The sequence below is a fragment of the Actinia tenebrosa genome, unplaced genomic scaffold (assembly GCF_029948245.1).
Source record: "Actinia tenebrosa isolate PJP-AT-01 unplaced genomic scaffold, QUT_ActTen_1.0 PGA_scaffold1__47_contigs__length_23844297, whole genome shotgun sequence".
Taxonomy (NCBI): domain Eukaryota; kingdom Metazoa; phylum Cnidaria; class Anthozoa; order Actiniaria; family Actiniidae; genus Actinia; species Actinia tenebrosa.
This window is the reverse complement of record NW_028292578.1, coordinates 20,974,418-20,987,576: the sequence shown is the minus strand read 5'-3', so window position 1 is coordinate 20,987,576 and position 13,159 is coordinate 20,974,418. Positions and strand designations below refer to the sequence as shown.

At 39.6% G+C, this 13,159-nt stretch overlaps 1 protein-coding gene across 1 annotated transcript in view; it reads left to right on the top strand.

The window, feature by feature from the left end:
* Positions 1-4: 4 nt before the first annotated feature.
* LOC116288779 (mitochondrial sodium/calcium exchanger protein-like) overlaps positions 5-13,159 on the top strand; it is a 19,294-nt gene continuing 6,139 nt past the window's right edge. The window contains exons 1-7 of the mRNA XM_031695611.2: positions 5-354; positions 9,821-9,967; positions 10,698-10,750; positions 11,471-11,528; positions 11,902-12,019; positions 12,476-12,649; positions 12,814-12,900. Of these exons, the coding sequence (XP_031551471.2) occupies positions 148-354; positions 9,821-9,967; positions 10,698-10,750; positions 11,471-11,528; positions 11,902-12,019; positions 12,476-12,649; positions 12,814-12,900 (844 nt within the window). The 5' untranslated portion in view covers positions 5-147. The remainder of the gene's footprint in view (positions 355-9,820; positions 9,968-10,697; positions 10,751-11,470; positions 11,529-11,901; positions 12,020-12,475; positions 12,650-12,813; positions 12,901-13,159) is intronic.

The following is a 13,159-nucleotide window of genomic DNA, read 5'->3' as shown; positions in this document are numbered from 1 at the left end:
TAGGGTATCTGAGGGGTTTGGTCTTAACCAAACCTCTTGAATCGAAACTGTACGAACCAAATCACTTTATTTTAACCAATGATTTCAAAGTCTTTTAAGCCAGTTTTTAATGTAATTCTTAGATTTTAAAAATTCGTATTTAACAACATGTTGAATGGTTTTATATTCAACTTCAAAACAGTGCTGCTTGTTATTGTTTTGATTTCTTTGCGAGAGACACTCCGTTTGCTTCCCAAGGATGATTTAATCGAAACTAACAGGTTCAGTTCTTCTCGTTGGCGATCTAGAGGGATTCTTCAACAGCTTAATGACACAGAATACTTGACATCCAAGCCGAAATCTAATGCTACCGAGGTAAATTCTGGCTTCGGCTTTCACAAGTCAAATGTTATTGTATTACTAATTTAAAACATCAATCTTATATACAAGAACAGGCCAAACAATAATAATAATAAAGTTTATTTATATAGCGCTCATATCCATGAGCATGTCCAAGGCGCTTTACAACAGGAATATATGCATAAATTATATATATGTATTTACAATATTTACAATGCTACGTATTTAAAATATTAATAAGTAAATCTAATTATAAAAGGAAAAACTTATCTTAAAAGCCTAAAGGCAATATGCATAAAAACAGGAAATGAATCAAACAAAAGAGATCTGAATATATTTCCTATTATTAAGGAATAAAGTAAATAAATAAGTTTTAAGCTTACTTTTAAAGGAAGCAACAGTAGTACAAGAGCGAATCTCAAAAGGGAGCCTATTCCATAATCTGGGAGCAGCAAAGGAAAATGACCTGAAACCATACGTAGTACGCCTAGCTTTAGGTTCAACCAGAAGTTTGTTGGAGATAGATTGGAGAGCATAAGAAGAAGAACGATAGCACAGAAGATCAGACAGATATGTTGGGGCAAGGCCATGTAAGGCCTTGTAGGTCAGCAACAGCATCTTGAAAATTACTCTGTAGTATACTGGCAACCAGTGCAGGTCAACCAACACAGGAGTGATGTGGTCAAATTTCCTGGTGAAGGTGACAACACGAGCAGCAGAGTTCTGAATGCGTTGCAGCCTCTCCACGACATATTTAGGAAGTCCATAAAGTAGAGCATTACAGTAGTCTAGTTTAGAAGAAATAAGAGCATGGATAACTGACTGAGCAGCATGAGAGGTTAAGTATTTCCTGATAGTTGACAGATTCCTCAAATGAAAGTAAGATGATTTACAGATATTGTTAACTTGGAGCTCCCCGGTCATATATTGGTCAAAAACAACTCTGTAATAATGCTTTTTGGGCTTCCTTTATAACCATGATGCTTTGCGAGGGAGGGGGTGAGAGTTTTTTTTGGCCGTGAGAGTGTTTAGTGGTGAGCGTGGTTTCGTGACATTAAAAAGCGTTGAGATTCTTCCAATTCGTCTTGTTACAAATTGGCGACCCTGCCAGGACACGAAAGATTCCTTATTACACGTCTTGGTGAAATCTCAAGAGAATTGGAAACCGAAAACAAAGGAAATTATCGAAATTTGTTCTACGCTACTCAACACGTGCTTTTGACAAACATGGCTGAAAACACCGAAAACTCCACCGAAAATGATCAAGTGGGAGATCAGAGAGTTAAATTATTACCATGGGCGACTGTGTATGTCGAAGATCTAGAAGTTTTGCCTGAAGACGACCTTTTAAAACGCTTGGAGACCGAGAGAGAATCAATCGCTAACTTCGATGAAACCAAAACGTCCGATGAAGTTTTGCAAGCCGTCAGCAATTTCTCGGCTCTTTGTATCGCTGTAGTACATCATTCTAAAGGAAAATGTAGTTACTTTAAGACATTGTGCGATTCTTTAGGCGAAGAGATTGATGCAGCCTGTAAGGAAAACGAGGAGTTAGTTCAGACCCGCCAGTCTCTTGAAAATCAACTCGAAGAAAACACTACGAAACTTACAAGAGAGAAAGAATCGATCAGTGAAGGCTTGGAACAAGCGAAAGAAGACCTGTCCACCGCAAACAAAAAGAATTTGGAGCTTGTTGCAGAATTAAGGGAGAAGAATACGAAGATCGAAGACCTGGAGACGAAACTCGAGCAATTATCGCCATCACAACCTTCAAAGGGCCCGACAGATAAGTGTCAAAGGACAACTCCAACTCCTACATGTGTGGGGAAGGGACTTCCCTCCGATTGGTCAAAGATCTGTAAAAATTTAACGCCCTTCAACCCTGAAATACGACCAAATGCAGGCATTGAAGAGTTTATAGCCACCTTAAAAAGTAAGTTATCAGTGAGACAACCACCCTACAGTGATGATGAAAAGCTAGCTATAGTAAAGATGGTTGTTGAGGGTACTGCCAGTATGCAGATACAGAGTTATTCACCAGAGATACGAAGTGACTTTGACAAACTTTGTGGACAGTTGGAAAAAGATTTCGGCAGATTCTCCTGTCAAGAGGCTGCAATTGAGGCCCTGCGAGGTAAAGAAGGCAGGCAAAAACCAACAGAAACACCCAGTGAATTTCTTCGCAGACTAAAACGACTATCAACAAGAGCTTTTGGATTTCGAGAAAGAGATGATGTTCAGCTAAGACTTGCATTTGTGGATGGCCTCCAACCTCACATTCGTCAACAGCTTGAGGCTTTAGCCCTCAATAATCTGGATGATCTCGTTGCAAAGGCAGAGATCTTCTATCACAAGCGATCACGCCCCAAGGAGCTCCAAGTGTGCGAGGTGAAGGACAGAGCAAGCCTTAACTTGGAGGGAGGAAGTGGAAGTAGAAAGACTTGGTCAAACCCCAGAGACAGTTTCAAGAGACAGAGGAAAGGTGATTGTTTTCGCTGCGGAGAAGCAGGACACTATGCTAGAGACTGTCAGAGAAGTGATGGAAAAACATCTAATGGATCAACCACAGGGATACCAACTCCAGCCGTTCAAAATCCAAGAGTTGAATTACCTACTGCTCAAGCTCAGCAAGATGGATTTATGGATTATCTAAAGCAGATAATTGACGGATATGAGCGACAGAGAGCACCCCCTAAGCCCCAAGCACCTGTAACAAAGGAACAAGTTTCAACCTCATCTGGACAGTGAAGGGAGGAGATACATGTGGCTCCCACAGTTGTTGAAGAGAAACATCCTGAAACTAATCAGACACATGAAGTAAGTGACAAGATAAGTGACGTACAAGCAGATGAGGATAATATGTCTAATGGAACTAACCCTGACATGGAAGTACAGTCTAGTATTGATGAGTCTAGTAGTAATGACGCAGATGGTGAAAAGCCTGAAGGAACACTGAATGCTGATGAGAGTCTACCGGAGACAATTCATGCTAGAAGCCTAGATGTAGATGGGTTAAATGGAAAAGGCATGGAATCTTCACCAGAAGTGAATTTAATCGAAAATAGTGACTGTGTATCTGATGACGTTCTGGGAGTTTTGACATTTCAGCGAGAGGGAGGCTGTCCTCATTTCACTGTTACCATAGAAACAGGTACAGATGTGTTGGCACCCTTAGACTTAGGAGCAGAAGCCACTATCATAACAAGGGAACTTTTTGAGCAGTTGTTGTTAAAGAATCCATGCCTAAAGCTGATTGATGGATGTGCAAAGTTGTACAACGCAAGTAATGGAAGAGTCAAAACATATGGTAGATGTTGGCTCAATCTGAAATTTGGAACTCGGGTGATCAGGCACCCAGTCTATGTATGTGATGTAAACACCCCTTTGTTGGTAGGGGCTGACATTTTGTGGAGATTATGTTGTGTCATTGATCTATTCAATGGTGTTCTTAGAAGTTGTACAAAGGATGTTGCACAGTTTGCTCAAGGATGGAAAGGAATTAACACTGTTCAAGTTGTCCCCCAAGTATGTGACGTGGAAGTACTGGAGACTATAACTGTCCCTAAGTTGACTGAGGCCCAGCGCATTAAGATGAGAGTCGCTAAGAATCAAGACATCAATGGAAAGGATGGGACAATACAAGGTACGGTGTGTCTTTATGAAATGGGACTAGAGATTATAGACTGTGTTGTGTCTACTAGCAAACAATGGTTTTGGATTTATGTTAGAAACACACAACATAGAGACATTATTCTTCACCGAGGCAAGAGGATTGGCAAAGTAGTAGCTATTGACACTCCCACGTTTGACACAAGTATAATGATTATCGGAGACAAGCCCTTAGGAAAGCAAGATACTGTGCAGGTTCCCAATGATTGCGAAGATGTACCAGAATGGCTAAACGTAAGACATGACACTGGTACTTTCCATGTAAAGAGGTTGACGATTCAGGACAGACCACTGAGGAGCGAAGATATTGAAAGTTGTCTCTCGGACCAGACCGGATTAACAGTGACATTAAAAGGTCTTGATTCAACAGAGAAGATGATTAATGTTGTTACACATTCTCCAAACTATAATGGTGAAGTAGAGAAAGCTGAGGAACAGATGGAGATTGGCTTAAATTCAGCGGAAGCTAACATCGATGAGCAAATAAAAGATGCAGTGGAAAATGCGGATGCAGCAGATGAAGGTCAGAAAGAACAATTATTGAATATATTATCAGAGTTCAAAGGTACATTTACTAAAGGCAAGAATGATGTTGGAAGTACAAACCTACATGAAGTTGAAATTCCCATTAACAATGCAGGGGATCCCATATATACTAAGCAATATAAGATCCCATGGGCTGCTTATGATAGTTTAAAGAAGATAATTGCAGAACTGGAATCTAATGACATTATAAGACCTTGTAATAGTACCTACAATTCACCAGTGTGGCCTGTTCTAAAACCAAATGGCACATGGCGAATGTGCATAGATTTCAGGAATCTTAATCGTAAAGTACCTATATCTAGATGGCCTATGGGAGATATAGACTATTCACTGTCACGGTTGAAGAGTTCAAAATACTTCACTACACTTGATGTTGCAAATGGATTTTGGACTATACCAGTAAAAGGAGATGATCAACATAAGTTAGCTTTCACCTTTGATGGTGCACAGTATACGTGGACGCGCCTACCTTTTGGCTATGTCAATAGCCCTGCTGAATGGAACATTTTCTTACATAAAGTACTTCCAGATGTTAGAGATAGACACTTGTCATTGTTTGTTGATGATGTTTTAGCTAACAGTGATGACTGGGAAGAACACTTAAGTCAACTAAGATATGTGTTTGAACAGTTTTCTAAAGCAGGTGTTAAAGTCCCTCTTCGTAAATGTCAGTTTGCAAGGTCATCAGTGGATTATCTGGGTTACCACTTATCATCAGAGGGAATGTCACCACAGGCAAAGAAGACTCAGGTAATACAGAACTTACCTGATCCCAAGAATCAGTCACAACTGTGCAGTATTTTAGGAACACTTAATTTCTATAGAAGATTCATAAAGGACTATGCTAAAATAGCTGAACCATTGACAAGACTTCTTCGAAAGAATGTAGAATGGGAGTTTGGAATCAATGAACAGACAGCAGTAAACAAACTTAAGTCGAGCCTTTGTCAAGCACCTATACTGGGTTCCCCACAGTTCTTTGAGGGAGCCGAGTTCATTGTCGAGTCTACATGTTCAACTGAAGCCATGAGTGCTGTCCTGTCACAAATGCAAGGAGACAAACTCAGAGTTATTGTGTATGCAAGCAAAAGCTTGTCACCTGCAGAGAAACTGTACAGTGAGTGTGAGAAGCATTGTTTGGCAACTACGTGGGCAATCTTACACTTTAAACCATACTTGTGTGGCCACCATGCCATTGTGAAGACTTCGCATCATCCAGTAACATTTCTAGCTAACAAGAACAATCAACTGTCTACTCGTGTTGGAAAATGGGCCCTTGTCTTGCAAGGTCAGTCATTCGAAGTACAATATAAGAAAACCCTCAATATGAAACATGTTGAGGGCTTGGCAACATTGCATGATTGTAGTTCAGAACCCAATGATATAGACACATTAAGACATCATAAATGGGACTCAGAACTTTGTGCAAACATGAAATGTGTGTATGCTGATGGATGTTCATTTACGGACGAAAATCAAAAAATTAGAGCAGGTGCAGGAGTTTATTGGCCTGAGTTGTCCCAATTCAGTCAAGGATATCATCTTGGAAACCAGACATCACAGTATGCAGAACTATCAGCTGTTTTAATTGCACTAATACAAGCCATTGAATTTAATCTTGAAGAAATTGTTGTGTGTACAGACTCTGAGTATGTTGCCAAGACATTCTTAGAATATTTACCAAGATGGAGACAATGTGGAATGCTAAACAGTAAAGGAAAACAAGTGAAAAATGCTGCTATCATTTCAACAATTGAATCATTGGTCACACAATCACAGATTGATGTTTACTGGAAAAAGGTGAAAGGCCACTCGCAAGAGGTTGGACAAGATAAAGAAGGAAATGACCATGCTGACAGTCTTGCTAAGGAAGGAGCTAAAGATGGACAGAAGTGGGAATTAGATCCAGCACTCATTCCAGATAAATTCCAAAATGTGATGACTGTAACCTTTGAAGGACGTCAGAATCACAACCTGGACAACCAAAGAATCACAAGTGACAACGACACAGGTATCCCAATCAATGCTAGTACATATGATCTATATCCAGAAGAACCCAGTGAGGACCTTGTACAGGCACAGAATAAGGATCCAGACATTGGTCCTCTGAAAGAGTTAATAGAGGGTAAAGTTCAAGAACTCTCATCTGAGATTCTTAAGAACAATAGAGAACTGAGGTTGATGCATAACAGGAAAGATTCCTTCACAGTCGAAAGAGGATTATTGATGTTCATCAAAGATCAAGAGGGTTGCAAGCATAAATATGTTGTGATACCAAAATGCTACCGAGATCTTTATATGTGGCATATTCACGACCACCCCACTTCAGGTCACAGAGGAATTGATAACACTTATACTATTGCAGCTCAATCTGCGTACTGGATTAATATGTATAAGGACATTAAGGATTATGTACAACGCTGCATGACTTGCTGTAAGCATCTTCCCAAGAAGTGCATGTATAAGTCACCTTTACGTCCCAGACTTGCTAAGTCACCATGGAGTCATGTGATGATTGACTTTGTTGGACCACTTGTTAAAAGCCCCAGAGGAAATGAGTATTGTTTAGTACTTGTTGATTTGTTCTCTAAATATGTAGAAGCTCTCCCCACAAGGAATATGGAAGCAGAGACAGTTGCAAGAATGCTAGTTCATCACGTCTTCAGTAGATGGGGACTACCTACCAAGCTGTCATCAGACCAAGGTACTCATTTTACGGGTAAAATTGTACAAGAACTTTGTAAAATGCTTGAAATCAAACAGAATTTTCACATATCATGGCACCCCGAGTCTGGAGGAGCAGTTGAAAGAGCAAACAAGACCATAATGGAAGTACTAAAGAAGTATGTAGAAGGAGTTGGAAGGGATTGGGACTTGACTTTGCCATTAATACTAATGGCCTTGAGGTCAACACCTCATGGCTCTACAGGAGTGTCACCGCATGAAGTAATGACTGGTCGTCGAATGATACTACCACACCACTTAGTCTTTGCATATCCTGAAACTGCTGGTGGATATGACTCTGAGTATTCTTATGTAATTGAACTACAAGAGAATCTTAGACATACATTTGCCTTTGTGAGGGAGAACATTGAAGCAACTGCCAGAGTTAACAAGAACATTTATGACAGGAAGGCTACTAGCAAAGAATATGAAGTTGGTGATAAAGTTTACTATTTCCAGTTCCTGAACAGAAAGAAGCAAAGAAAGAAGTTTCTCACATGCTGGAACGGTCCTTACAGAATAACATACAAGGCTTCCTCGGTGGCCTACCAAATCAATGTGAATGGCAAGAGGAAGTGGGTCCACAGCAACCAACTAAGACCCTATTTTGGACCAGCACCTCTACAAAGTACAGTTCAGGATAATCTGACATCACCTGCACCTCCAACCATTCCCTCATTAACTACTGAAGACACCGAAGACAGTGGAGATGGTGATCCAGAGCAAGAGTGCACTCAAGAACCAGGGGAGGGACCCCCTGTTGCAGACAAAGTACCTGATGATGGGAAGAGGACTAAGAAGAACAGAGAGGCCCACATCAACCAAGAGAATGTTCTACCATCAAGACTACGTAGTGGGCACAGCAAAACATAAACATTTGAACATTTTAAAGAACTTTAATATGAAGTTGACACTTATCCTTGTTTACATTTTTGTTACTGTTATTGATCATGTGTTTATATGGAGGAAACACCCAGGGGAGGACCCCATGGTTTTCCTCCAGAGGGATTGTAATAATGCTTTTTGGGCTTCCTTTATAACCATGATGCTTTGCGAGGGAGGGGGTGAGAGTTTTTTTTGGCCGTGAGAGTGTTTAGTGGTGAGCGTGGTTTCGTGACATTAAAAAGCGTTGAGATTCTTCCAATTCGTCTTGTTACAACTCCAAGATTAACGGCTGACATACAAGGGACAATGGTGTCGCCACAGACAAGAATTTCCCTCAAGGAAGGACGATCTTGAAATCTAGAGTGGATGCACATAAGTTCAGTCTTATTATGGTTCAACTTTAAGCCATTGGAAAGCATCCACCTAGAGATGTCGGTTAGACATTCCTCTAACGATTGTCTAGATTGCACAAGTTTGTCATTGCCCTTAAAAGATATATAGAGCTGAGAATCATCAGCATAGAAATGATAGTTAAGATTGTGTCGCTTAACAATGTCAGCCAGTGGAGAGGTGTAAAGCAAGTAAAGAATAGGGCCCAGTACGGAGCCTTGCGGAACTCCAACATCGAGATTAACAAGGCAGGATGAGCAGTCATTGATATCAACAAATTGCTTCCTGTTAGAAAGGTAGGATCTAAACCAGCTTAACACAACATCACCAATTCCAAACCAATAAGCAAGTCTATCAAGTAGAGTATCATGAACAACTGTGTCAAAGGCAGCTGACATATCAAGGAAAATAAGAATAACACAGTTGCCAGCATCAACTGATTGAAGAATGTCGTTATAGACACACACCAAAGCAGTCTCAGTGCTGTGCATAGCTTTATAAGCCGACTGGAATGAATCGTGAAGATTATGGTCCATTAGATAACTGTTTAACTGAGATGCAACAGCCTTTTCAATTAGTTTAGAGATAAACGGTAGATTAGAAACAGGACGGAAATTGGAAAAATCATCATGGTCTGCATTTGGCTTTTTGAGAATAGGTGTAAGTTTAGCAATTTTCAGAGAATCAGGAAACGCACCTTGGGAAAGAGAGAGGTTGATAATATTTGTGAAAACTGGTATTAGAAGATCAAGACACTCCATCAGGAGAGAGGCAGGTATTGGGTCAAGGCTACATGACTTCGCAGTAGACCCAACCAAGCGTGAGACATCGTCATGGCTTAAGGCTTAACAAAACATATTAGCAACATATTTCCACATAATATAAATATAGACATTAGACTATATCCTGGCAAGTGATAGGGATACGTCATGTGTTGCCAGGCCAAGAGGGATGAGTCTCATTTGATATCCATTGAACAGCATTTATTTGTCATTATCATGAGCCATTAACAAGAAAGACTCTGCTCGCAGTGAATATGCATGTATCCAATGGACCCACTAGGGAAGTAATTAGTCACCAAGTGAAACTTCATTACTGAAACAACCATTCTCATTACAGCTGTTATTGTCATCCTTATTTTTTTATTTGTGTAGACAAGAGATAAATATACCTTTTTGTTTAAGTTTGATGGAAGCATGAGCCATGCCCTGGGCCCAATATTAATAAGAGCTGGTTAGGAAGATGCTTTGATTGTGATTTTTTGCAGTGCTCTCATGTGATCTCCACGTATAACAGCTCATTGATATGCCACTATGTCAAAACAACACCAGACTGTCAACTAGATGAAGGATTTTTTCAGTATCTTTATCTCCCTTACTGTATATTGCCTCGTAACTTTGCATTTTTTATTTTGGTAAGTTTAATTAGTTAATGACTGGTCATAAAGTAAGGGAGGGTGGGGTGGGTTGGGAGTAATACTGGATTTGAAGGAGCTCTTTTTTTGCTGGCCCAATTTAAAAATGAGGTTGAAAATAATATGATGACCCCCTCTAAGTTTCTATGCAGTAAATAAAAAAAATGACCCACCAGTAATATACAGCTGTATAGACAGCCCACCCCTTTTAAGAAGAACAAAATTGTGTGACCCACCCTCTGTTTTTACCCTCACCCCCCCCTTTACTTTATGACCAGTCCCTTGATTTATACGGAAATCCTTGTGATACTTTTTTTATCATATCATACGCTCCAGCTGAGCGGCAAATTTTGTTTTAGCCAATCACAGTGCTTTTAATTTTAGCTGTTTTGCCTCTGGCCCTTTTTCCCAAGCTACTGTAATCCAACTTTTGCATATTTTTCTGTTTAAAATATAAATATATCGCCTACAAAAAGCAGAAATATGGAAAGGAAGAATAAAAATGATTTCACTTTACTGCCATGTTTGCTTCATTCTTTTAAGCTTATGGCCTGTCATTTTGTCCAATAATGCTTTGCGTGCCGCGTTCACGGCTCAGCTGGATATAGGCCTTGTATATCAGGAGTAAAGCTCCTATACATGTATAATGTACGTGTGTTGCAAAGAGGTTCTTGGGAGCTAATAAAATTAATTTTTCACAATTTGGTTTTCATTTTCTATTTTTTTGTAGGCCATTTGGTTAATATATTTATTCATTGTTCTTGGCGTCACTGCAGATGATTAGTAAGTATATCGTTAATATAATTGAAAATTTAAGATAAATGATCTGCATCTGAGAATTAAAAGAATGGGTGGCGATCGTGGCTAATGCGTCATCTTTCACTGCTGTGAGTCCAATAGGTCGGGTCGCTGGTTTGAGCCCTGTGTTCATCACATGTGAATTGGGTTTGTTTGATGTGTTGTTCTCTCCTATGCTACGAGGGTTTTCTCCAGGTTCTCCAGTTTCCTCCCTCCGTAAAATTCAACATGTGAGCTGAGCGTTGTGTGCATAGAATATTAAATGTAGTGGTAGTGTGTGTGAGTGAAAAGTGTCCCTAATTAGTGCGAAAGCGCTAGAACGACTAGACACTTAAATAAAAGTGATTTATTTAATTTATTTTATTTAAATGATATGCTTTATATTTCGTCCATTCAGTCAGTCGGTCATTTAGTTTCTCCATCCGTTTTTAGTTAATTGGTTAGTAAGTTGGTCAGACAGTTGTCAGTCAGTCAGTCATGATCAGTTAGTAACTCCATGGCATCCATCAGTCCAGCAATCTATCCTTTCGTCCATTCTTCCATCCATCCATCCATCTCTCCATCCATTCTTCCATCCATCCATCCATCCATCCATCCATCCATCTCTCCATCCATTTATCTTTCAGTTAGCCAGTCAGTCAGTTAGTCATATGAATAATGTTTTCATATGAATAATGTTTTCATTCCCCTTTTCTTCTATTTCAGTTTTTGTCCATCACTTGCTGTTATTGCTAAAACTTTGAAGATGAGCCAAAATGTGGCTGTATCCTTTGACCTTTAACCCATCTTTTACCCATCCATATAGATACACTAGACATTTCACAAGCAATAAAAATGAAAACAAAAACAGCAACAGCTTACAAATTTATTTCTAGAGTGGGGGATGCTTGATATTGAGCTGAAGAGAGCTAGCTGAGGTCATGAACAGATAGTTTTAGATCAAAGGTACGCTACGTATAGTAGATGACCTTCACAGTTTTCATAAGACCCTCAACTTTAGGGTTGGTCAAGCCATTTTTTTTTTTGCAATACAGAACTATGCTCAACTATGTTTTACTACTTAAAAATAAAAATTAAAAATATATTAGCTAGGTTCTCTATACTAGTATGCAGTGGTTGACTTAACTGATATCAAGGGTGTTACATTCTTGGCTTATGGTAACGGAGCTCCAGACATTTTTAGTGCGATTGCTGCCTTTACCCACTCAGATAAAGAAAATAGTGCTGCAGAACTTGGAATACAGGCACTCTTTGGTTAGTTATTTCTTTATATTCAAATATTGTTTGTATAAAATAACTCGTTATCGCAAATCACCACTACAAGTGCAGGAGTGGCGCAGCTCTGCAGGCGGTCAAACTGAAAGCAATCGCGAAGGCACATCTGGCAGCCACTATATTCCTCTTCAATTTAAGTTCTTTTTCTTATTGAAATATTAAACTCTTTTGAGATTTGAAAGATAATCTTGTTAATTGGCTATAAGGAACTATGAAAAGGGATCTGATAGCAGAGTTTTCAAAACCCTGAAACAACCTCTGGGCTGATCTAAGTCAGGGCTTGGCTAACTCCCAGATTGAACCCTGAAACAACCTCTTGGCTGATCATAATCAGGGCACAGTCAGTTACCTAGGGAACGCCTAATTCACAGATTGAACCCTGAAACAACCTCTGCAGGGATGATCAAAGTCAATGTTGTGGCTTTTTTTCACCAGGTGCTGGCGTATTTGTGACAACTGTCGTGGTGGGCTGTATTTCTCTGTGTACTCCCAATGGTTTTGCGGTCACAAATCGGCCATTCACCAGGGATGTTTTGTTCTACATTGCTGCTGTTGGATGGATGGTGATTGCCTTACACAACCAACGACTCAGCATGCTTGAATCTATAGGTAAAATGTAAAATAACGCCGCCAAAACACAAAAACAACTGTCAATCAATCACTGATTAATCAGACAACTTACTACGTCACAAGCTATGATTGTGTTACAGCTAAGTATACAATTAACTTTCTTTATTGTTTTTTTATGTACCCCCAAAACTCTTCTTTTCCAGGTTTGATTATTCTGTATGTCGTTTACGTGATAGTGGTGATAGTGGGTCGTTACCTGTACCAGTACTGGAAGAGAAAGAAAAGACCAGGTATTTATTCCTGTAATTGTTTAGGGTGGAGTCTTTGTGGATTTTTTGTGACTGTGAGAAACTATGAAGCATATATGATTATAGCCTCCTTTATTGGTAACTCTATTTGGAATTCTTTGTTTTTGATTGGGATTTCTGTGGATGTGATTATTGTCTGGTCATTTTCCTCACCCTCCCCTCCCCCATCATTAGCTCAATAATGCTTGATGCACAAGGTGTCCAAATTTTTAAAAAAATCTGCAGAGGAGGTTATACCACT